The 25,054-nt window shown below is 50.7% G+C and overlaps 1 protein-coding gene across 3 annotated transcripts in view; it reads left to right on the top strand.

Annotated features, from left to right (window-relative positions):
- The window catches only part of SH3BP4 (SH3 domain binding protein 4), a 35,467-nt gene extending 12,046 nt beyond the window's left edge, over positions 1–23,421 (top strand). The window contains exons 1-5 of one of the 3 annotated variants that reach the window (XM_084289624.1): positions 4,901–4,966; positions 8,529–8,741; positions 11,687–14,049; positions 22,436–22,624; positions 22,931–23,421. In XM_084289624.1, coding sequence (XP_084145750.1) covers positions 8,624–8,741; positions 11,687–14,049; positions 22,436–22,624; positions 22,931–23,155 — 2,895 coding nt within the window. In that variant the 5' untranslated portion in view covers positions 4,901–4,966; positions 8,529–8,623 and the 3' untranslated portion in view covers positions 23,156–23,421. Of the gene's footprint in view, positions 1–4,900; positions 4,967–5,051; positions 5,140–8,528; positions 8,742–11,686; positions 14,050–22,435; positions 22,625–22,930 lie in introns of those variants that run through there. The other 2 variants (XM_084289625.1, XM_084289623.1) reach the window with 2 other exon arrangements.
- Positions 23,422–25,054: the final 1,633 nt, after the last annotated feature.

Below are 25,054 nucleotides of genomic sequence, written 5' to 3' on the forward strand. Positions count from 1 at the left end.
ACCGAGGCAGAGTGCTTAAAAATGCTGTTTTGAGGGAATTCATTGCAATGTGCTGATTGCATTTGTTTCTGCCTAATTCAGGCTTGTGATAGATTTTGGCTCCTGTCAGCATTTTCAGCATAGCTGAAAGCATCGTGTAATCCACCAGCAGATCAGTACCTGGGCTAATCAACAAGGTGTGTAAGAACATTAAATCAAGGTTAAGCTTTTGCACGAGCTCATCACTCGAGTGAGTTCCCCTGTATGATAATCCAAAGAGGTTTTATTCATTAGTGTGAGGAGCTGGCTGCTAGGTGCTGGCTGTGGAGCATGCTCAGGCAGTGAGCTGGGAACGAAACCCCTCTTTTTTTCTTTTTTTCCCCAAAGGAAGTTCCCCAATGTTTCCTCAAAATAGGTCAGCAGCAAGCCCAGCTGACTCTGGGGCTGCATCTGGCTACCTGCTTACGATGTCCTCTACATGGGGGCTGCTGTGGGGCCGTCCTAGGATGTGGTACCTCTGGTCTTGAGTAAAACCTTTTCTTTTCAAGTGCAGCAGCTCAGGTAAGTCCCGAGGACCACGCAGGATGGATTTTCAGTCTGTGAGATGTGTCCTGGCTGGGTACGTGGGCAGAGAGCTGCACAGAGTTGGCTCTGCATCAGTCTGGGGGAAAAGATGGAGTGTAAGTGAGGGGCTAGCTCATCTCCAAAGCTTTTGGCTCAAGGAAAGCCTTTCACAGTGCTTCAAGCTTCCACATCTCAGTTTACCAGCTTGCTGCCATGGTTAAAAGGATGGCCACGGCAGCACAGTGATGTGACTTTGTGGGTGCACTTGCTTGCCTTGGCATGTCCTATGCCAGAAGGCATGTTTCTGGCTGCCCTTAGCCAGAAATGCTCTTTCTGAGCATTGCCCTGAGATTGTGTGGGGAACTGTGAGGAGCATCTCTTCCACAGGAAAAAAAAAGACCCCAAAGATCATCAGGGCCAACCATCCTCCTCTTCTAAGGCATCAGATAAAAGATTTTGAGCCACTGAGGGGATTTCTGCTGACAGACAAGGCCGTCTCTTCCTTAAAAGCATCTCCCTGTAGTCAGTGGCTGGATTGCGCCTCTGGAAATCGGGGTTTCACTCCTCCTTTGTCATAGGTTCCCTGTGTTGGCTTGTTCTGAGGCCCAGACTGGCTCAAATATCAGTTCCCCCTTTTCTGAAAGGTCGATTGTTCCTTGTTGTTGACTCTGAGCAAACCTCAGGAGCTGCAGCTGCCGGCAGAGCTCTTGGACTTGCAAAGACCTTTGGAGGGGCTTGCAAAGACCTCGGAGGGGCTTGCAAAGACCTTGGAGGGGCTTGCGAGGGCTGGGAGGAAGAGCAGCTGCTGTTCCCAACCCCTGCAAAAGCCGCTGGCTGCTAACAGCACCGAGCAAAACCCATCTCTTCGTTCCAAAGCAGGGACACCGTGCCCCAAATTGCCGTGCTGCCGAGCTGAAAGCAGGTAACGAAGCTGATGCAGAGGGCAGGGAAAGTTGCCCGGGTGCTTACGAAGAGGCAGCGCCCGGTGTGCTCCTGAAGTGCTGGCTCCTCGCCCTCCTCTGCCCCAGCAAACGTCCTCCGGGCGCAAATAGGGAGGGTGGCTTCGTGCTGAAGCTACTAATTGGTGCCTCGCAGCAGCGATTCCCGGAGCTGCCTCTGCTTCGTTGCCTTGCTGCTCGGCTCTGCACGTTCACAGGCACCGTCCTGGGCTCCCGTTCCCTTTGGGGGTTTTGTACGGGGGTTTGTGGCTTCTCTGTTTAACCCCTGGGAGCTCTGCGCTGGGTGTGATTTGGGATTTTCGTGCTCTCCATGGTCCCCGTGAGGACTTGGTTGGAAGAACCTCCCTGCTCCCCAAGGAGGAGCCCCCCCAGGCTCTGGGCAGCCTGTGCCAGGGGCCCAGCACAGAGCTGCTGCCTGATATTTAGGCAGAAAAAACCATCCCAAGGCTGCCTGGGGGCCGCTCTCCAAGCCGAGCACCCTCTGAGCTGGACTTTGTGCTTTGCATTTGCAGGGTCGGGGCTGGAAGCCGGGAGCGCTCGGTGGCACGATGCGTTTCGCAAGCCCTTTCGGTGGGTTTGCTGTCGGCTCCCAGCCGTCCTGACCTGGCTTTGGTGGCATCTCGGTCCCCTCACTGAATTCTGCAGTGGAGGTGAGCGTTGCTGGGGCAGTGGTTTCTCCTGGCTCGGTGGCTGGTTGCACGGGGAACGGATGGCGAAGGCAGTGGGGAGCTGTAGGGCTGGGGACCGAGCTTGGCAGGCGCTGCGGGGAAAGCTCTCTTACCCCAAAGACACCTGATCTGTATTTAGCCGCTTGCATCTCCGTCTCCAGCACTGACTTTCAATGAGACTCGTGCTCCAAAGTCATTGCTATAAAAGGAAGCTTTTCCTGTCCTTCCTTGCCTCGCTTGCAAAGGGTAACGCACCCATTAGGGAGGCTGCAGCGGGTTCCCTCTCTCTAGGTGCCAGCAGACACCGGGAACACGTCCTCAGCAATAATCACATTTTTTTTCCCCTGCAGTGCCCCCCGTGCCCCCGAGAGCTGTGAGTCAAATTGCTTGCACGTGCCAAATTCCCATCCTTTGCGTGCTGGGGCTGGCAAAGAGCACCGTGCTCGGCAGGAGCCCTAAATGGGAGCAGCTTGTGGCGCTCGGCATGCCAGCATCCTCAGGAGAGGAGGAAGACGAGGGTGTGCAGCATCGTCCTGCCGTTCCCCTGGCTCCCTGCCGCCCCGTCCTTGCAGGCTGGATTTTTCCAGAGCGCTTGGCACGGGCTGTGCTCCCTGGCCAGCACTGCTGCCGGCTGCCAGCATCGAGCCCCTGCTGCTCGGCACACAAAGTGGGATCGGCACAATCAGCAGGGTGGGCACAGATAACTATATATATATATTTTTTTCTTTCCAAATGTTCCAGTTTCTTATTTCTGGACCTGAACATCAGAGAAGATCCGCAGCCTCCTCGCTGGGGCTGGGCAGGGTTTGTGCCGTGTTGCACGCAGCCTCCCGGGGTGGGACCTGAAGCAAACCCATGGGAGATGAGGGCACCGTGGGAGGGACTGGAGGTCCCCGTGTTCCTGCAAGTCCCTTCTCGTTTGCTGAAATAACTCGTTTCCTTCTCTCACGTCTCCCAGGAGTTGTTCCGGGGCGTACGTGAGTTCAGACAAACATGTTCTTTCTGGTACAAAGAGCTTGTGTTTTGTGTTGTCTTAAGGAGCGTTTTATCTTTGGTTGGGTTTTTTGTTTTTGTGTGTTTTTTTTTGAAAGATGAAAGCATTGGCTGTGCAAACACAAGTGGTAAAGCAGAAGGAGGAGGTAACAGAAAGGTGACAAACTTGGGAATCACCAGGGTATGTGGCCCGAGATGCTTGGGCCAGGCTTCTAGAGAAAAAAATAACAGCAGGCAGCTCTTCCTTACCAGCAGGGCTCGAAATGCCTTACAGAAGAGGCCAGGCGGGCAGGGGGCGAGATGCTTTGCCCACAGGACTCCTGCCCAAGGTCAGCAGCACACAAGAAGCCGGGATTCACTGCAGCGTGCTGGCTGCCAGACCCTGCTGCCGTGGTGGTGGCACCAGGGGGAGGTCCACTGTACTTACAGTAGCAGTGACAGAAGTAACATTTTCGGTGAATTTATTGCCTAAGATGAACGTGCTCCAAGGGTAGCTACGGAAAATTAATTTCTGGCTACAAAGAGTTAAATTCACTTGCCTTTAAATAATGCTGACTGCGTTTTAAAACTTCCAGAACCGCTTCTGTTGTATTTGTTGGTTTTTTTTAGGAGAGCTGGGGGGATCTTGACTTTGGTAAATAAAAGGTAAATGGAAAAATAATTAGCAGCAAGTGACTGGGGTTGGTCTTGGCTTTGGTGTGGGAAGCTGGAGGAGGACGATGAGCGGTGGATTACGAGCTCTTTCTTCTCTGGGGGTCTGTGCAGCCAGAGGGGGAAGGTTCCCCAAACTTTTTCTCCTGAAGGATTTGATGGGCTTTTTATTATTACCCGGGGAGAACAGGCCTGCGAGCACAGCAGTTTGTGCAGCATCCTCCCCACCACCCTTTGGCAGCCTGCTGCCCTTCGTTTGGCTGCCCGTGGAAGGTCCTGGCTCCATCTGCAGCCCTGTGCTTGGTACCGGGCAGCCCCGCGAGCCCTCCCTCTTATCAGCAAAAATTCTCAGCAGGTTTGTGCGTTTTGTCCCATGCCTGGGGATGCTCCCAGGAAGCCACCCCTGGGCAGGGAGCAAATCCTGCTACCTGCCCTCAAGGATTTGGCTTCTGTGTGCTGCCGAGCTGTTATTGTGTTTCTCTGCCCGCAGACGTGGGGATTAGACCGCCGATGAGGATTTTTCCCGAAATTGCTTTTCTGCACTAATCCAGTTTAGCCTGGCTGGGATGCCTGTGCTACGCCTTTGCTTCATAGTTCAGAGGTGATTAAATTCCCTAGATAAGATACGGGCCTCTTTGTCAATCCAGCATGAGAATAAGGCTTAAACAGAGGTGCCGAGCCGGGGAGGCTCAGCTGATGGCAGAAATAACCGCGGTGTGCAGCCAGAGGTGGACGTGGACTTTAATCCCCCCCGGTATCGGCTTGGTGTGACCAAAGGGGCTATAATGGGGGGGGAGGATGGGGCTCGCTGCTGCCGTCCCCTCATGCCACCATCAGGCCGGGCACCGGGGTCTGTGGGGTGGATAAAAAGCAGAGAGGAGAGCACAGAGGAGCAGGAGCAGGCTGGGCTGGGGCTTGGTTTCCGGGCTAAGCCACCCCTCCCGACGAGGAGCAGCATCCGCTGCAGGGAGCGGCGTCTCCCCGTCCTGGGTCCTGGTCCCCTGCTGCCACCGGGGGCTCGATGCTGCTCCTCATCCCGCTCACCACCAGAGCCCCCACGTCCCACAGAGGGGAGGTCAGGGAGCAGGCATTCCCCAAATGGCTCTGATTCAAGACCCGGGAGATCCTGCTGGCCAGGGACAGCACGTGGAGGTAATTAGCCCCGAGAAACCGCGAGGAGAGGAGCGTGGTGAGGGTCTGGTGTTTGCCTGCCCCGCCTGGGTGTTGTCCCCACCAGACAAAACTTATTTGTAGCCCCGGCCGATGAAAAGCTGAGTCTGCTCGGCGAGTCGCCGTCGCCAGTCGCCGTGTTGATTCTCGGAGGGGTGAGTCACAGGATGTGAGTCCAGAGGCTCGTGATGTCCCCCGGGCGCAGAAATCCAGCGGGCAGGGTGGGGAGGAGGCAGCAGCTGCTGTCACCCCGTGGGATGTCAGCACAAGGAGCTGTGCACGGGGAAAGCAAGCTCGTTTTCGTGCTGGTGGTTGGCATTGGATTTTTTGCCTTTCCCTTCTGGGAGGAGCAAACTGGCACTAAAAGGGGATGAAGGTGCTTTGGAGCTGGGTGTGTGTTGAGGTACCATCATCTTCCTCGCTTGCACAGGGCGAAGTGGTCGCAGTGGGCTCCTCGCCTCATCCCCGCGTGCTGCCAGACAGGGACGTTCACAGGGGGAAAAGGTCTTCACTAACTCGCCCCCCGTTTCCTTTCCTCCACTCATTAAGGATGCTGTTTATTGCTGTGGGACAACAGATGGACCTGTGTTGTGTTTTTTTTGTCCTATTCTGTATTTAAAGTGCTTTCAGAGGAGTTTGCAGCCCATTGTGTCTCAGCCACGGCCATAGAAGTGACTTCCAAACAATTCCTGCCACAGCAACCCAGCACCCGCCTGTCCCCTTTTATTCTCACCTAGTCCAGGTTTGAAGGAGCAGGCTTATTCCTGCTGATTTGTTATGTCCTGGCTCTGCATTCAGAATCAGCCCTGTTCCTCTCCAGGGAGCTGTCAGCTCCAAAACATTAAAAAAATCCCTAAAAATTGCAGTGGGGTGGGTGCACCCACATCCTTCTGTGCGTTGCTACATCCAGAGCAAGATCCTGCATTAGGGAGAGGAAATGGCTTTTCATAATCAGTCATTTTTAATGTACATTCTTGCTGTCTTGCGAGACTTGGAATGCATGTAGGACTTATTTTCCCAGCTGTTTCTCCGCACAATCACATCTGGCACAGCCCTTTAGCATAAAGCTTCCCATGTAGTGGTTATGGGAAGACGGGGAGGGGGAGCATCCCTCCCTGTACATTCCAGGCACTGCGAGGTTCGTGGGTGATATTGAAAATATTTGGCACTGGACAACCAAGCAGGTATTTAAAAACATATTCATGGCTCACACTTTAATTCTCAGGAAAGCCACTTATCTATGACTGGTTTCTTTCTTGCTCAAGAAGCCTTCGTGCAGTGCTCCCCACGCAGGGACAACCTTTGGGCTGTCAAAGTGTTTGTTTAGTCTGGCTCTTCTTCGTTTGCTTTTAAGAGGATTGTGTGCGAGAATTGCTAAAATTGGGGAAAATTCGCCACTTTAGGTGTTTCTGTGACGATGATGCTGCACATCTAGAGCTGGAGCTTGTGCCTGTGTGGAGCCAGAGGGCTTTAACCCTGCAGCCCAGCAGCAGAACCCCTACAAGACCCTACCAAGTTTCTGTGGGGTTTGCAGGGGCAGAACCCAGGGTGTGCAAACCCCTCTCCCTCCAGAGTGCTCCAGCAGGACCCAAAACAACTCTTCTCCAAGAGAAAAGTGTTTGCAGAAATGTTCTCCCTTTCCTTTCAGTCTGGAGCCTCCTGCATCCTTACCCCAACTGCATTCCTGGCATACCAGCCCCGGGATGGCTTCTGAAGTGTCTCGAGCAGGCTGGAGTATCTCCTGCTCAGACTCTCCCGCCTGGGATGCAAATTTCCTCTTTCTGCATTCCAGAAAAGGGCACCGAGTCCTTCCGGGCTTGCTTCTCCTCACCCTGCCCACTGGTGTAATAGCAGCCAGCTGCAGCCCCGGCAGTTGCTTGCCTTCGTGTTTCCTTTATCTCCATATTCCCAGCAGAGCTCTACCGTCTGAGGAATTTGGGTTTGGGAGTTACTTTCTGCTTGATCTGGTTTGCAAGCAAGGGAAAAAACTTGTATGGGGCGGGGAGGAAGGGAGAACAATGTTAGGAGGGGATTAAAAGCCCTTTGGGTTGCTGAGCTCGAGGAAGGGAATTTGGATTTGGTTAGAGCTTTTGATTGCGGAGGGCTTTCTGTTCAGAGCTGGTGGTGCTCTGTAGCTCCTGGCCTTCCTGGCCACCCTCCAAGCTCCAGAGCAGCCCTGGTGACACCAGCAGAGGGATTGCCAGTGCTTGCATCAGCCACCGTGTTTGTGGTCAGAGGGCCGGCGTGTTCTGCAGGCAGCAGGAAATGGGTTAATTTTTCCCTTGGCTCTAGTGCAGCCATGTGTCTGTTCTTCCACACTGTTTAACCCTGTAGAGTATTTTTGCAAGTGTTTCTGGAAAGAAAAAAAAAGTGGCTGCTGGAGCTTCCTGCCACGTGGGTTAATCCCCAAATCCCATGGCAGTAAACATCTCTGGCAAGTACCCACTTACCAGCCGGGAAACTCTGCAAGAAGCCACCGGAGAGGAAAGCTTAGCCTCGTCCTCTGCTGCTCGGGATCCGCTAGCATCTGTGGGATACCAGAGCCAGCACACGGGGATGTGGTTTTGAGGTGACTTAGGAGAGTGACTCTAATAAGCCACCAGCTCCACAGGCTTGAGCAAGTCATGCGGGAGGGTAGAAATGCCACCCCATTACCTCCTCCGCGTGGCCAGCTGCGATGCCAGCGGCGTGGGCATGGCCCCAGAGCTGCATGTGATGGCTTGGCAGCTGGTGTTGCCCTGCACTGCCCTGCTGGAGAGCACAGTTTTCAAAGAAACTGCCTGAGACCTCAGCCACAGCCTTTTTGTCATTGTCTTGTTGCTTGGTGACTTTGTAAGGGAGTCTCCTGGGGCAGCATTGTGCTGTTTGCAGGACAAGATGCTTTCTGTACTTGCTCTCAGCACCCTGAAATCCATTTACACTTTGGGTCCGATAGATGTGTGTGAAATGGGGAAAGGGTAAGAGATCAGGGAAGAGGAGAGCAGTGTGAAGCCAGGTGGTGGAGGAGAACAGGCTTTGTGGCAGAGGAAGAAGTCTGCATTTGTGGGTGCTGTCCCAGCCTGGTTGTGTCTCTGGACAATCCCATTGGGGAGGGCTGGGAGAAGGGCTGTGCACAGACTGTGCAATGCCTGTGAGATCTGTCTGGCACCTTGGGAGCAGCTTCTTAAAGCAGAGACTTAAAGCATATGACAATATGACTCTGGACATGGTCCTGGGCAGGCTGCTTCAGCAGGGGGGTTGGACCATGTGTCCTCCAGAGGTCCCTTCCAACCTTCATCAAATCCTTCTGTGATTCTCTGATATGAGGAAGTTCTCCTGAATCAGCACTGTAGGGTTGGCATGCAGGTGCGGAGAGAGGATGGCTTTTTCCCCGGAGTGCTTTTTTGATAAGCAAATGGGAAAGGGAGGATGCAGCTGCCCTGAGTCAGCCTGAGGCTGAAGCTGTGGCACGTGTTAAGCTCGTGTCTTGCAAGGTGCGCCGTGTGGGTGTCGTGCCGAGAGGTGGAGGCTTTGCTAACGTGCTGGGCTTTGTTTTTGTCTGCAGGCTGCTTCCCCAGGGCGCTGTGGTGACAGCGGGGTCTGCAGAGAGGCCATGACCACCTAGCAGCCCCCAGCCCTGGGCGTCTCGGCGGGCTCGAGATGGCGGCGCAGAGGATCCGGGCAGCCAACTCCAGCGCCCTGCCACGCTGCAAGTCGGAGGGGACGCTCATTGACCTCAGCGATGGCTTCTCAGAAAGCAGCCTGTGCGACGTCAAAGGTGCGGGGGCCCAGTGGGCCAGCAGGGGTCACAGCCCCCCGGGACGGGGCATGTATTGACCTGGGGCCACCTTGTCACATGCAGGAGAAGAAATGGCTTCGCCAGACAAAGCCAGTGACAAGGCAATTGCAAAAAACAACAAGGGTTGTTTTCCCTTCCCCAGAACAGGTTGTTTGTGTAATCCTTTTGTTTCCTTTTGTCATTTTTTTTTAACTTTATTTACTTTACCTAGCCTAATAGTTGCATTCAGATGAGAAATTAGATGGATCCCAAGAAGTAACTCCAGGTGGAGGTAGAAGTAAGTACGTGCTGAGGGTCTTTAAAAATAGACATGCACGAAAGTGATTGTTTTTGCACAAGGGGCAAGAAGAGAGCAGAACATCAAATGCTCTTGCATTAGTTTGTTTTTAATATGAAAATAGGAATTACTCACATCCTATTACTCATTACTCATTCTCATGAGGGAAGTGATTGTCCCGCTCCGCTCTGCACTGGTGCGGCCTCCCCGTGAGCGCTGTGTGCAGTTTGGGGCATTGCAGCATAAAAAAGACATAAAACTATTGGAGAGTGTCCAAAGCAGGGATACAAAGATGGAGAAGGGTCTAGAGGGCAAGACATATGAGGGGTGGCTGAGTTCCCTTGGTTTGTCCAGCCCAGAGCAGAGCAGGCTGAGGGGAGGCCTCATGGCGTTCAAGGCCGCAGTTGAAGAAGCGTTTGGAAGCGTGTTCCCGGCAGCTCTGCGGATGCGGGTGGTTTCAGCAGAAGTGAAACCGTGTCCTGGGGCTTGGCTTTGCATCAGCACTTCAAACAACATGGTCCTGGCAAGATTAAGTGGCCCAAGCCAAGGTGCCTCTTCAAAGCACCAAGGAGAGATGCTGCTTTCTAGAAAAACATTGCTTTTACCAGTGGCACCGTGTGGGCTGGCCACAGGACCAGGAGCATCCCTGGGGAGCAGCTGCAGGTAGCCCTGCACCATGCTTCTCTCCAGCAAACAGCTTGGGCTGCAGAGCTAAATTAACAGCCGCTTCCTGCCAGGGTGGCAAAATAGTTTCAGTGCAGTTTATATATAGTTTAACACTGAATAAATGTCCTCACAACTTGCCTTACCTGCTGGCGGAGGTTGGGCGGGGGAAGTGAGTTAATGATGAATTAATTTAGTTAGTACAAACTCTTCTTTTTCCAATATCTGAATCCTAAAGTCCTTATAGCTAAATGCTGTTCTTTGCTCCTCAGTTGCTATGTATTTCAATAGTGGTATTGTGAATTGTGCCATGTCTGTACTGAGCCTATTTTTTTGATTTCCATGTTTTATGTAAGGCTGTCAGGCATTCTGACATTCTGTGTTTTCCCTTTTCTCGTAGTTTTTGTCCAAGAAGTGCTGCTTGCCTGCAGGTAGTGCCCGGAGGGATGAGCAGTCTGTTCTGCTGTCGCTTTGTCTCTGGGATTTTAGGGGCTTCCTGTCTTCCTTAAATCCCCCTTTTCCCCCCAGAGAGCTCTCAAGCCTATTGTAGCAGATGGTTTCCCAGTTCGCTTGCTGCTCTGTATTTGAGAAAATCCATCTCTTTTCCCTCTCTCCCTCATGGTATTGTTTTTTTTGGGTCTGTCTCACGAGATAATGGACATTTGAATACTGATATAACATTATCTCCAGCTTATTTCTTGTGATTCTTAGCAGAAGTATGTCCTAAATGTGAGACCAAAACCAATAAATACAGTGACAGTGTGAACATGCGTAGTGTTAATTGAACTGTTTTGTTTGCAATTGGGATCAGATAATACTAGCAAAACAACTTGCAGCCGGACCTGCTGCTCAACATTGCTGAAAGGGAGATTGGAGATGCTGCTTGGTCAGTGCCAGTGCCGTGGGAGGTCAATACTGTGTTTGTTTCTGCTGGTTCGAATAACATGACTTTGTTTGGAAAAGGAGTTGTTTTTCTGAGGAGCTTTGAAATGTAAATGCTGTGTATGAGGAATGAGGTGCTGATTTTTTGGGTGGTGTGACATGAAAAAAGAGGACTATGAGGTGCTCTTAGTGGGTACCCTTGGTTGCTTCTTACCCTGAAACATCAGATATTTCACACATGCAGCAGAGGGGTTGTGGAAGAGTGAAAACATTTCTAGTCCCTGAACATTGCCCTGAGTTACCATGTAATCTGTTTGTAGAAGAGGCATTCACCTTCAGCAGCGCTGCCAACTATTTGCATGGAGAATGAAAAATGGGTTTGCTACAGAGCTGGTGGCCAAAGACATTGGGATACTGCTGACCAAATTTGTAGAATAGTGGCTGTGAAGGATCATGTAAATTCTTCCCAGGCGGCACATCATTGAGAACTCCTTTTGAAATTAACTTCTGTCCTTTTAAATGTGAAAATTTATTGGGGTGCCTGCTATTGTAGCATGCACCCTCAGGAGCTTAGATCTGGACGTGCTTGGCAAAAGAGAGAGCTGATAAGAAGGGGCTCTGACTCCCTTGGAACTCCCTCCAACACACCTTTTTGTGCATCATTCATCCGTGAATTTAGAGGCTGTCTCTTCTAGAAGCAACTGAAACTGGTCCTGAATCAAGGGGGAGGCTTGTTGCTAAGACACTTGACTGCACCGGGAGACCTGCTTTCTCTGCCCAGGCCTTGCTCCCACAGGAGGGTAACAAATTGCTGCTTTTCCTGTCTCAACTCCTGCTGCTCTTTCCAGCGGTGTTGATGCCCATTACTCTGGGGAAGGCATTCTTTTCTGCAGCATGAATTTATCAGAAATAGTAAAGGGAAAAGTCTTGTTTAAAAATTTTAGAGGGAAAAAAAACAACACAAACATAAGTTTGAGATGCTATAAAACTACCTTGGCTTTACTGCATAAAGTAGTGCAGATTGCTTACCTGAAAGAAATTATTTTAAGTACTTTGTGACTCTTGTGGATTGCTTACAGCTTTGTTTTTCTTCGTTTTGCAGTGCCTTCTCCTAGTGCCTTGCTGGTTGACAATCCCACATCCTTTGGAAATGCAAAGGAAGTAATAGCAATCAAAGATTACTGTCCGACTAACTTTACCACTTTGAAGTTCTCCAAGGGGGACCATCTTTACGTCTTAGACACATCAGGAGGTGAGTGGTGGTACGCTCACAATACTACAGAAATGGGTTACATCCCTTCTTCCTACGTCCAGCCTGTAAACTACCGCAACTCTTCCTTGACGGACAGCGGGATGATAGACAATCTACTGGAGAGCCCTGACGAGGGTGTCAAGGAGTTAGATCTGCTTGGAGAATGGACTGACGTGAAAAGAAACTCTCTGAAAACCAACAACAACAACCCTTTCTTGAACGGAGTCCAGACAAACCCGTTTCTGAATGGGAATTTACAAACATTGACCAGCTCAGACAGAGAGCCCAACTCTAAAATGTCTGTTGACTTGTTGCTCTTTGACACAGGGCCTCCTACTTCAACAGTTTCTAGCTCGGTCGCTAATAGCAGCATGGGTAATATTTTTGATGAATTTCCATCCACAAACAGGCTGGACCTGGAACAGCCCGTGAAAAGGGACAATCCCTTCTTCAGAAGTAAACGCTCTTACAGTTTGTCTGAACTGTCTGTTCTTCAAGCGAAGTCGGATACTCCAGCATCGTCAGGTTTCTTCAACGGTTTGAAGTCTCCCACCCCTGAGCAATTCCAGAGCCGGGAAGATTTTAGAACCGCGTGGTTGAACCACAGGAAGCTGGCCCGGTCTTGCCACGACTTGGATTTGCTTGGCCAAAATCCTGGCTGGGGTCAGACACAACCTGTGGAGACCAATATTGTCTGCAAACTGGACAGCTCTGGTGGAGCTGTTCAGCTTCCAGACACCAACATCAGCATCCATGTGCCAGAGGGTCATGTGTGCCCTGGGGAAACGCAACAGATCTCCATGAAAGCTATGCTAGATCCACCACTGGAGCTGAACAGTGACAAGTGCAGCACCATCAGCCCCGTCCTGCAGATCAAACTCAGCAACATGGAGGTGAAAACATTTATTATTCTGGAGATGAAGGTGTCAGCAGAGGTCAAGAACGACATCATGAGCAAGAGTCTGGTAGGACTGCAGTGCCTACGGAGCGACATGAAAGAGGGGCCATACACACCCATGCAGCTGAGCTATGCATATGGGGACACGATACAGGTGCAGCTGGAGAACCTAGAGCCTTGCATGTACATTGCGGCCGTAGCTCAAGGGCAGAACATCCTCTACCCTTACACTGTTTGGGATTACATCAGCAAGAAGATCACGGTTGGTGTCTATGGCCCAAAACATATTCACCCTTCCTTTAAAACAGTTGTGGCTGTGTTTGGGCATGAATGTGCACCCAAGACTCTCCTAGTGAACGAGGTCACGAGGCAGTCTCACAGCCCGGCTCCGGTTGCCCTGCAGCTCTGGGGTAAGCACCAGTTTGCTCTGTCCCGGCCTCAGGACCTCAAACTCTGCATGTTCTCCAACATGACCAACTACGAGGTGAAAGCTAGCGAGCAAGCCAAAATCGTGCGAGGCTTCCAGATGAAGCTGGGCAAGGTCAGCCGCCTCATCTTCCCCATCACCTCCCACGACCCCAATGAGCTCTCAGACTTCACACTAAGGATACAGGTCAAGGACGACAAGGATGCCATTTTGACCCAGTTCTGCGTCCAGACACCCCAGCCACCTCCTAAAAGTGCCATCAAACCGACAGGGCAGAGGCGGTTCCTTAAGAAGAATGAGGTTGGAAAGATCATCCTTTCACCTCTGGCTGCCACTGCCAAGTATCCAGTTTTTCAGGACCGGCCAGTGCTGAGCTTGAAGTATGGCAAACTGCTGAAAACAGTGGTGCGGCAAAGCAAGAACCACTATTTGCTGGAGTACAAGAAAGGAGATGTCATAGGCCTCCTCAGTGAGGAGAAGATCAGGTTGAAGGGGCAGCTGTGGACAAAAGAGTGGTATATTGGCTACTACCAGGGCAAGATAGGCCTTGTGCACACCAAAAACGTGCTGGTGGTTGGAAAGGTCAAACCCAGTTACTTCTCTGGGCCTGATCTCACCACCAGCCTGTTGCTCGAGCAAATCCTGAGGCCCTGCAAATTCCTGACCTACATCTACGCCTCCGTGAGGACTCTGCTCATGGAGAACCTCAACAGCTGGCGGTCCTTTGCTGATGCACTGGGGTATTTGAACTTGCCGCTCACGTTTTTCTGCCGAGCAGAGCTGGACAGCGAGCCAGAGCGTGTGGCCTCCGTGCTGGAGAAGCTGAAGGAAGACTGCAACAACACAGAGAACAAGGACAGGAAATCTTTCCAGAAGGAGCTGATGACGGTGAGTCCAAGGGTTGCCAAGGGCGTCTTAATTCTCCGTGGCGCAGTCCGAGTGGTTAGGGTGAGTGGGAGCTCAGGTTTCCTAATTCAGTCTGTGAAGAATGAAGTGCATTTTAAAGGCCCTCCGCAGGCTGCTCGGCGTAGCCGGATGGGAATTCAGGCATGTGGTAACGTGCATTGACAGGCTAATGGGATCGTGGCTGTACATGAGGGAAGCACTGGGTGAGAAACTGCATGTACGTACAGTGTGAGGGAAGCAAACAGGCTTGCTTTGGGACCTGGCTAGTCTGAAGGCCCTCAAAATCAAGGTGATTTTGATCCAGTGCTTTCGTGGTGCTGGGCCTTGCTGATGGGTATCTGCATAGCCTTTGGTGATGGCTAAAAGATGTGCCTCTCAAAGAGTTACCCGAGAGCTGCTGGCAAAGTGATGATCGTGCATGAGCTCCTGGCTTTCATGGCAACACTGATGAGGGTGTGGAAAACTGGAAAAAGACAAGAAACAAACAGTTTTCCTGTATGGTGCGTGGTAGGCAAACCACCTCTCAGGCTGTGTGTGTTTATATTGAATCAAATTCATCAAAGCATGCCAGAGAGGGGTTTTATGGCTGCTCTGAGAATGGGTGCTGCGACTTTATGTTTATGAAACAACCTAAAATTACTCTATAACAATGTCTGGCTATGTCTGCTTCTCCTCTCCTTGAGTAACAGCTAATCCAAGGGCACTTCTGCATTGGGGTGCTTTATGTTCAGCTGTGTTTGCAAATCGTCCAGAATGCCTGGCTTGCTTCTGTCCTGACAGCTTCTGCAGGAGTTTGGGGAAGTGCCATCTGCAAGTATTTCTAGGATGCTGTTAGAAAGTCTCTTGTGAGAAATCGTCTTCATGATAACAGCTTCTAGCGTTCTGTAGGAGGTGGGCCAAAGAAAATGCAGGACTTTGTGTCTAGAAGAGATTTCAGCTCTCACGTCTCAACAGTCTGTCTTGGAGAAGCAGATAACTGAGTTACAGTGAATCATGTGTTTTAAAATGCCAATTTAATTAAGGAATAAATAGCAAAAGCTTTGCTCGGCAATGATGTGGACAGGCAGTAGGGCAGGAACATGCAGCATGCAAAATGAAATTATGAGCAGGCAACCTGGGTAAAGAGGGCTGCAACTAAATGAAGTCTTTCGTATCCCAACATCCCTTTAATAAGAACGGGGAAATGTGAGGATCGAGCATTAGGTGTAAGGCATCATGACGAGCATGGAGCCCTTCATTACTAATGGAAATTTTTTCTGGGGAGCGCAGGGCGGATGAGTTGTGGATGTACTTCCTCTGCCTAACAGCACAGCGCAATTAATAACTCCTTATAAGAAGCTCTGTCTGAGTGTTGGTGTCATTGTGGAAAATGGGAAGATCGTTTCCAACAGTCTGTGACTCACGCCTGTTACAGGGCAATTAGACTGATCGCTGGAGCTCTCTTTGCACTCGTTCATTTCGGGCGAGGATATTAAAAAGCAGCGTTGCCCTCCCCAGAGGAGCTTGGCAAGTTGAAGGCTGAAGGGCTGGAGGTCAGCCCTGGTGGGTGGAGGTGCCAGCCGAGGCTGCTGCCTGGCCCCGGGGTTCCTCCAAAGGAGGCTTTGCACCTTTCATCGTTCACCTCCGTGGCTGATGGGGTGAAATGTGTGCTCCTCTTGCTGAGTACTTCCTCGGGCTTTGTGCTGTTTGCTTTACTGGCTGGCAAGCATGTCAGCATTTCTTTCATCTATTCCCTTTGTCTCCAAGGGTCACAGACAGTCTGCAGGTCATGGAAAAGCTGTGCCAGGCCTAACTGGGGAGAAGGAGAAAAAATACAAGGCTCTCTGGGTGCTCACAGAGCAACTAACTCAAGGGGAGGGCCATAAGCTGCCAGAAAACATACCGCTCCCAAAGGGATGCATCTCATGCAGAGTCCCAGAGCTGGTTTTATTTTCCTTGGCTGAGTGGAGATTAATCCTGAACATTGGCTCCGTTTCCTATTCCGTGCAAGATCTTTGTGAGCCTGAGCCTGTTGGTAAAGGCTGAGCCCTGTTCCTGAAGCAAGGCTGTGCTTCTTCTAAGCCCCTTGCTGCTGTCAGACTTCCTTAGCTTGCAAAGAAATAACAGCGAGCATGATTTAAAAAACAAAAGAAATGAAATAGATGTTTCGGGGGATGACAACTGAGCAGTAATGTGTTTTGCTGCGTTTCAATCTCATTTTATTTGCAACAAATGGACTTGCTTTCTGGCGTCTGCCGGCGAGAACTGGTTGGATTAAAAACTGATCGGGGCATTTCATGTTAGAGTTGATTGTCTCATCTCAAAGGGACTGTGAAGAGAGAAGTGGTAAGCACTCTTATCTGGCTTCAGTGTTGAGTACACAAAATCGCCCTGGCAAAGCCATACGCCAGTAGCCAAGCATGGAAGAGCCCTGTCATGAGGACTAGTTAATAAATAATCTGCATTTATTTTTTTAATCTAGCAGAAGCAGCAGTGTGTGAAGGTAAGTGAGGGTGAGTGAGTTGCTCAGAAGTTAGTCATCACATCGGAAGGAGAAACCTACCTCTCCCTTCCTCCCTCGCTGCCCATCAAAACCAGACAACCCTCAGATCATCTCACTAACAAAGCCTGTAGGAATCAAAGCCCCAAATCTGCAAAATTCTCTGAGCTTGTGCCTGCTGCTGCTCAGAAAGGCTGTGCAGGGCCAGGCTGGGTGCTCAGTGGGATCAGGGTTGTGGTGTGCCCTTCACCACCCACTACAGACAGCATTCCCTGCCTGGAGCAGCAGGGATGCTTGGGCTGTGCTCCAGCTTCAGGTGCTCGTTGTACTCCTCGGTAAGCCTTGTTTCCAAGCCATGCCTCAGCAGGGAGCAGGTTCTGTCTCCAAAAACGTCTCTGGGCCTTGAGACAAGCAAGTCACCTGTGCTGCCAGACCTGGCTGCTACTGATGAGAAGAGACCTGCGTTCCCTCCCCTCTCCACAGAAAAGCTTTACGGTGACGTGCTTCCCACACACACCAGAAGCATCCCTGTGGTCAGTGGCAGCAGCCCAGCAGGCAGGTGCTCACTCCATCGCGTTTCCAACCCTTTGGAGTCCCAGAAGATTCACAGGTTTCAGGAAAAGGCTTTGCGTGGTTTTGAAAACGTTAAGTCACATACCACGGTGTGATCAAATGCACTCAGGCTGCCGCAGAGAGCCATGCCAGGTTTCATTTGAGAAACTTGACCTGACTTGCCATGCAGTGAGTGCTCTGCCTGCTCCTTGGAGCTGGAGTTAAACCTGTGGGGAGATGCAGCATTTCCCTCTCTCTGGGTTTTTGATACACTGTCACTTTTACCACCCTTCCCAACAAATGCTTCTTTTGAGGAAAAGCACTGGTCTGCTAAAAATGCCAGTAGGCATGTTCACGGAGAGCTGCAGAACCTGTGAGCTTTTTCTTCTCCAGACTACTTCGAACATTAACACAGGACAAAGATGTTTCCCCCCCCATTTTATTCTCTGCATTTGCTGTGACCGCAGCTGTGTCCTGCAGCAATCTACTGGCTGCTGGTAGTCCTTGCAAGCATGTGGGTCTGAGGTAAAACCACCTTCCTGCCTTTCTCTTTTCTTCTTTTTTTTTTTTTTTTCTTTTCTACGTCCCTTCTGCCTTCAGGGGATCTTACCTGGTGCTGTAGTGACATTGGTGGGGATGTTTCTGTAGGATGTGGCTTCTCCTACAGAATCAGCACAGGAGGAGGGACAGCTTGTAAGATGCCATCAAAAGCTGCATTTCATACACAGAAGTTATAAATATTGCCCTGCACCCCTAGCAAGTAATAAAAAGCTGCAGAAACACTACCCATGCCTCCCAGCTGCAGTGCTCTGCTCCTCCTTCCCCAGAGAGTTACCTTCCTCCATCAGACAATAAAAAAAAAGAAAAAGATGCTCTAATTACTTCTTTTTTAGTTCAGTGTCTGGCCCAGGTGATGCTTGCAGAACAAAAGAAAAGTGTTCCCTCAAACATAGCTGGCAGGGAAAATGCTTTCACCAAGAGCAAGGTTACAGGAGAGAAGAGGCACAGGTGCTGGCTGTGACCTTCCTGCAGGTTCCTCGCTCTCCAGACAGAAAAAGGCAACCCACTTTTATTTGCTGGGCTTGGCAGGGGGTTGTTAGTGCCTTCCTGGTCCTCAGAGTTTCAGAGCCCTGTGCCCGGTCACTGCTGTCTCCGTTCTTGCTCCTGTGCAATTTTGCTCCTGCAAAAAAAAGTCTCCTGCAGTTGCACCCACGGTGTAACTAAATGCAAGGGATGTTCAATGCCTGAAGCCAGGCTTATTTGGGTTATTTAGAGGGGCACCAGTGCACAGTTGGCTCCCTCAGGCCAAAAATCTGACCTGGCCTGGGGCTACACGATGTGGCCCCGCTGCTGGTGCCCCCTCCCCAGGCATCCCCTGTTGGCCCCATCCCGGCCCCGTTGCACGTTCCCGCGGTGGTTAATGGGACACTAAATATTACTGCTTGCTGTAACCACATCTACGCTTCCCCTGCCAGATACCTTCCAGCCGTTTCAGGCAGTGATTAATGCGTGATAACACTTGGACCCTCCAGGGTGCTTTCTAATTTAAATGCTGTTTAAAAAATCATTAACTAATTTAAAAACTCCATTTCCATCACCGCTTCCTTCTGGGGCTTGCACTGCACTTGGCAGGCACGAGTGAACTCGGTGATACTTCCCACTTCTGGGGCAAAGGAGAAAGGGTTTTACCCTCAGTTTGGCCAAGGAGGGGGAAGGAAATAATACACCCCAAGTCCCCATGGCTCCTCTGGAGCTGCGTGCTGGGGGCTGAGAGTTTGTGGGTGAGGGCAGGGCTGGGTGCTCACGGGGTGAGCTGCAGGAGGGACTGTGAGGTGATGGGTGTCCCCAGTGCATCTGCAGTCAGTCTTCAGGGCTGGTTTGACTTTTTTTTTTCTTTTCCTCTATAAGAATAAGTGAAATTGGGGGAGCAGAAAGGGGCACGCAGGCAACACACTCATATTTTCAGCCAAGGAGAGCCACCACTCCGTAGCTCCTTCCTCAGCTTTTGTGCTGAAACCCCCTCGGGGCTCCCTGCTGCCTGTTTGCTTAGATGCTGCTTGCCGTGATTAGAGGATTGGAAATGGGATTCTGCATTTCAGAGCCGGGATGCAAATTCAGCCTCCCCTGGATGCATTTTAAGCATAGGTTCCTCTGCTTTGAACTGGAATTTGAATATCAAACCATCTCCTTTGCTACGCCGCGCGCTCGGCTGGTGGAGCAGGCTCGGGGCCTCTCCGAGGTTAATAAACGCCTTGGCGAGCGCTGACACCGCGCAGCTTTAAAGCAGTGGAAAAAAATAGCACAGCCCAGGTCAGGGCACAGCAGGGAGCATCGCCGGGTACCGAGGAGACCGGGATGGGGAGACAGCAGCCAGCTGTGTCCCTCCAGCTGTCCAGGGAGGTCTGTTCAGGCTGAGAGAGAAGGAGGATGGAAAGAAGTGGTAGCATAATCCCAAAAGCGCCTGCTGGAGGATTAAGTCTGCTGTAAACCCTGCTAATCCTGGCTGGGCAGCGAGGGCTTGCAGCAGAGCCCCGTGCCTGCCTGTCATAAATATGTTTGTCTGGCTGCAGCCCTCCATCTGCCCTCGCCTCTCCTCCTTGCCCTGTGTTTTCCCCAGCTCCCCCAGTGCTCGTGATTTACAGGTCGAGCCTCCCAGCTGAAATTCCAGAGGCACAGCGAAGGGAGAAGGCGTTTCTGTGGTTATCAGTAGGTTTCCGAGTTAATGTGCTGAGCTGCGGGGAGCGACTTTGCCTCTTTCAAAACTGTGGCTTCGAGTGTATCATTTCATAGCACATCACTCCTCTCCTTCCATCATTTCGAGGAACCTCGTTGTTTTGGACACTGGTGATCGGGCTGCCTGTAAACACAAATTTCGATGGGTCGGGCCAGTTTCTGTTCCCAGCCCTGCTTCGGAAGCGGGATGATGGCTTCCAGGGGTCTGCAGGCTTCAAAGACATCTTCAGGGAGGATTTACCACCTTGGTGCCAGCTCTGTGGTAATCTTGGGAATACCCTCTCTGTTCCTGGGGAAGATGAGTGAGAAAAAAACACGTCTTCTGCCTTTTTCTCCCCTGCCATTACTGTCTTTTCCCATGTCCATGGGGAAGCAGAGTGTGTTTCTCCCAAGGACATTATGGATGAGAAATATCAGCAGGATGCATCTCCCTCAGGCCAGGGCCAGCTGATTACAGCAGAACTGCAGCGGCAAGCTCCACCGCAGGTGACCAGAGGAGCGCAGAGGACAAGGTGCCTGTCTCATCTGATTTCTAATGGTTCATACCTGCAGATGGGCAGTCTCTGAGAGAAGACCCCAGAGCGTAATCCTAAATCTGTGCCTCTTTAGGACCATCTGAATCCTCTTCTTCAAGCGGAAAGGGGCATGAATCCGTTGGCTGCATGATACGATACCACTGCTGGGGAGCTGGGACTAGAGCAATCTGCAGAGGTGCTTAGAAGTGCGGCAGAGATGAGAGATCTAAATGCTTGTGCCCATTTAAAAAAAAAAAAAAAAAAGCTCTTTTATAATGTATTTTACTTACTTAACAAGAGGGCTTATTACTTCTCTTAGCACTTTGTGGAGAGGAAATGTGTAAGCACTTTGCTGGAGAAGCAAATGCTGGTCCACAGCGGTAATTAGATTCAAGCCCAGCTTTGCTTTGTGTAAGCTGGAAACAGATAAGGGAATCAACATATATTTGCTTTGCAAATTGCTGGAGTGGTTTCAGATGTTACCATCTTCCCCCAGCTGTTTGTTACTGTCCCTGTGAAAACCCACACATGTGAGGATTTAACCCCTCTTCTTCTTCAGAGCTAAAGCAGCTGGGGCTTGCGTGAAGGCCCTGCTTGGACCTCTGAGATCCATGACTCCTCTAATAACCTCGCTGTGCTGCTGTGGAGGGGTTGGTGATGTTTCCAGTGGGAACACTTGAGCAGGTGTGCCCTACTGGCGTTCTACATCATTTGTGGGGGGTTGTCCTCTTTATCCCCAAGCTGTGGTTTGCACCCTTAGTGAGATCCCCTGCTGAAACGCTGAGCAGTGCCCTTGGTCTTCAGCCATCCTGGAGCTGCCATCCTGATTCTGCTGGCGCTGCAGCTCCAGCTCTCAAAAACAAAGAAAAAAAAGAGGGTACTCAACAAAAAGAAAAGGCAGCAGCTAGAAAACGTGTCTCCTTGTTGTAGCGCGTGATGAACCTGCAAAGGCACTGCTGCAGTCTGTGCTGGGGCAGGCAGCATGGAGGGAGAGGGATGATTAAACCTTTCTGGGTGGTAAACTGTCCCCCAAGGCATTGTCTGGGGTTTGTTTGCATTGTTTTGATGTTCTTTTTGTTTGTTTGCTTGCTTGTTTATTTTTTAAAAAGGATGCTTGTTGCATAATGTTAAACACATTTCCATGGACACTAAAGGTTGAAAGGAGGATTTATTTAGGGACACAGGTTATTCCTGAGGCTGCTGTCATCCCTTCTACCACATTTGGCTGTGGCACGCATCGGGGGATGCTGATTCTGTTGGTCCTTGATAATCACCATTTAAATCCTTCCTTTCCTCAGCTACATCATGGGTTTTCACAGTTGCAACTTGCTTTGTGTTTTGAACAGATATTGATGGGATTTTGTTACCTGAAGATAGGAGTTGGACCTGCTCTGTCCATTTCTTTCTGGCTAAGCTATTGGTACCTAGAAAGTTTACTGCTGTGGGTGTCCCTGACTGAAGCGGTTTCTCCTCCCCACCTCTTCAAAGCCAACTGCAGAAAATCTCAACTTGTAGGGTAGTATCTGATGAGAAAAGGTTTCGGACCTGACACATGAAGACAGTAAGCACGTCCCAAGCAACGCAACCTTTGTGGTCAGGTCCTGCAGTGCTCTGGCCTTGCCTTTTCTCTGGGTTTCACCCCAGCCCCTCTCCTGAGGCAAATCTCCATGTCTTGCCCCAAAATGTTGTGGCTGGCCCATGGCCACCAGGTGCTCGGGGCAGTCTTTGGGTACCTGTGCTGTCTGCACCAAGGAACACTGCTCCTCTGGGTGCAAGCAGCATGGAGCACACTGGATGAATTATCTTGGCTAAAGGCCTCTGTTTTTCTCAGCCCTGAGTTGCTTTAACCTCCTTACGTGGTGCCTGAGGACCTTGAGCAGTGGCCCAGAACATGAGGCTGAGGACGTGGTGGCCAACTCCAGCTACACGCCTCATTGAACATAATGTTGAGCCTGTTGGCCTAATTTCAGCAGCTGTAGCCAGAAAGGAGGTGGGAGGATTTGGGGATGGCTTCTTGAGGGACTTCCCCATGCGGTTCTCCAGGCCCACCCTGACTCTGTCTCCTTGTTTCCTCGTGGTGGTCCTGCAGGCCTTGCTGAAGATGGACTGCCAGGGGCTGGTGGTCAGGCTGATCCAGGACTTCGTGCTGCTGACCACAGCCGTGGAGGTGGCCCAGCGCTGGAGGGAGCTGGCTGAGAAGCTCGCCAAGGTCTCCAAGCAGCAGATGGATGCCTACGAGGCCCCGCACCGGGACAAGACCGGGGTGGTGGACAGTGAGGTGAGAGCAGACAGGCCTCAGTCTCTGAGGTTCTTGTGCCTTTCCCAAGCATGTTTTTGCCTGTGGCCATTATACCCCCCTGCATGTTTTGCTGGTGTGATTTTGGGGAATGAGAAGGATCTGGGGGAAACCTGGGGGTGTTTTCACCCTGAACATGTTCGTTCTGTGATCAGGGCATGCTGGGGATGGCACCACTTGTGTGCTGGATGTTCAATCACAGACGTGATGAAGGCAGCCACCGAGGCAGGCTGGTAAAGGCTTGGATTTCACATTCAGCTCTGCTTTCTCCTACCCTCTGCCCCACAGGCCATGTGGAAGCCCGCGTACGACTTCCTCCTCACCTGGAGCAGCCAGATGGGCGACAGCTACCGTGACGTGATTCAGGAGCTGCACACGGGGCTGGACAAGATGAAGAACCCCATCACCAAGCGCTGGAAGCATCTCACCGGCACCCTGATCCTCGTCAACTCCTTGGACATCCTCCGGGCAGCTGCCTTCAGCCCACAGGACCACGAGGATTTTGCCATCTAGCGCAGCTCCCTGCAGCGATACTTTTGTCCACGTCTCATTTGATGTCGGTGTCCATATTTCTCTGTGTTTTTTCCCTTTTTTATAGCGGTTGATTTTAAAAACACGTGGAGATTGCTCTCCCCAGGTTTCAAGAGGCCAAAGTTTGCAAGTTCTCAGCAGGACTGGAAATCAGCAGGAGATGACCCTCCTCCTGATGGGAATGCATCCAGAAGGGATGGCTTTTCATACGGAATTGATATTGGTTAAACTATTTCTTACTAAGAAGTTTAAAAGGGGCAAGGGGTGGGGAGGGGAGTGGGAGGGATCACAAAAGAAAACACATTTTTTAAGCATTTACAAATAAAAATCTAATTTTTTTAATGAGCAGTAAAGGTTGTAACCACTTTGGAGGGAAGCTGTTGCTGTTTTTTATGTTGTAGAAACTGCTTTTAAATTATCATTTTTGAGATGAACGTGACTCATGTACATATGTATTTAAGACGAAGCACAGTGAATGCCCTGTGCCACTGCCGTGGTCAGGTTTTGGCAAACTCCCAGACACGACTGTTTGTAGAGCACCATATGAACTTGGGATGTCCTCAGCCCAGCAAGCATCTTACACCGGAAAGGAGCTTTTTTTTTTTTTTTTTTTTTTTTTTTTTTTTTTTTTCCTCCGTATGTTCACAGGCCATATGACCTCTCTGGTTTATTTTTTTATTATTATTTTTGTAGCCTACCTGCAAACATGCATTTTAACATCTGTGGACAGGGAGATGCTCGTTGCCTGTGTTCAAATGCGTGGGTACCGTTTTTTACCATAAGAAGTGACGCTGCCCCTGGTGCTTGGCCAATGATTCATCCCACCTGGGTGCTGCAGGACGTGTCTGGAAGAAGCTGGAAGTTTGGGGTTCAGAAGCTCCTTGCTGCCTGGTGAGATAGGTGGGAGGGTGGTGGGAGTGGTTCGCCCTGCCATTGCAGCAAATTACTTGGGTGCTCCTCTCCAGAAGCTTGTACTCTGGGGAGGAGGCCAGAAAAGGGGAGGGAATCGTTGCAATCTATATATTATCACCTTACCAAGAAAAAAAAAAAAAAAGGAAAAAAAGAAAAGAAGAAAAGAAAAGAGAAAATGTTTCTCCTATTTGAAATCTACTCTTGAGCTCAACAGAGATGTTCCAGATGTGTTATGTGACTTAATGCTCGTTGCCATTGATTTCACAGGGCTTTGAATGGGGCTGTTCGAGGCTGCTGAGTTCCAGATGAACTTGTAAATATCCTTTGCTATAAAGCTGGTGCCATTGAGCTAAATATTTGTGGTACCAAGTGCCCATACTTTCCCCTGGTGTTTTATAGCTGCCTTTTGAATGACCTCCCCTCTTCCTTCTGCCCCCGAGCCTTGAAATATTTTACATAGGAGGGAAATATTTTTGCACAGAAAAATTACTTTATTTTAAGTGCAAAGTCTCTTTATAGCGGAATGCTGCTACCACTGAAAGGTTAGTTGTTAAGGATTGTTTTCTTTCAGGTTGAACCAGGAAAAAAAAAAAAAAAAAAAAACAGTGTGGGGAAAGTACTTTTTAAAAGGCTGGTAGCAGCACACAAGAAGGGCTGCATGGCCTTGCTGCCAGGCAGGCTCGTGGCTCTAGACTTCATTCCTCCACCATGAAGCTCCTAGGAAGCTGCAGGTGACATTAACTCCCCAAGAGACACATGTGGGGTGATTTGGCCAGCTCATGCTGCACAGCATGGTGTGGGTGGTATGTTCCAGGCAGTGTGTGGGCATTTGGTGGCCAGCGGTGCTGGCACAGCAGCCTCCAGAGGGAATGGTCCTCCCACAGCACAGCCTCACAGCTCTCATTGCCTCTTCCCAAAACTGTGTCCCCAGCAGCAGTCACCCTCACCAGACCCCGCTAGAAGTAAATA

This window comes from Netta rufina (genome assembly GCF_964035555.1).
Source record: "Netta rufina genome assembly, chromosome: 6".
NCBI lineage: Eukaryota > Metazoa > Chordata > Aves > Anseriformes > Anatidae > Netta > Netta rufina.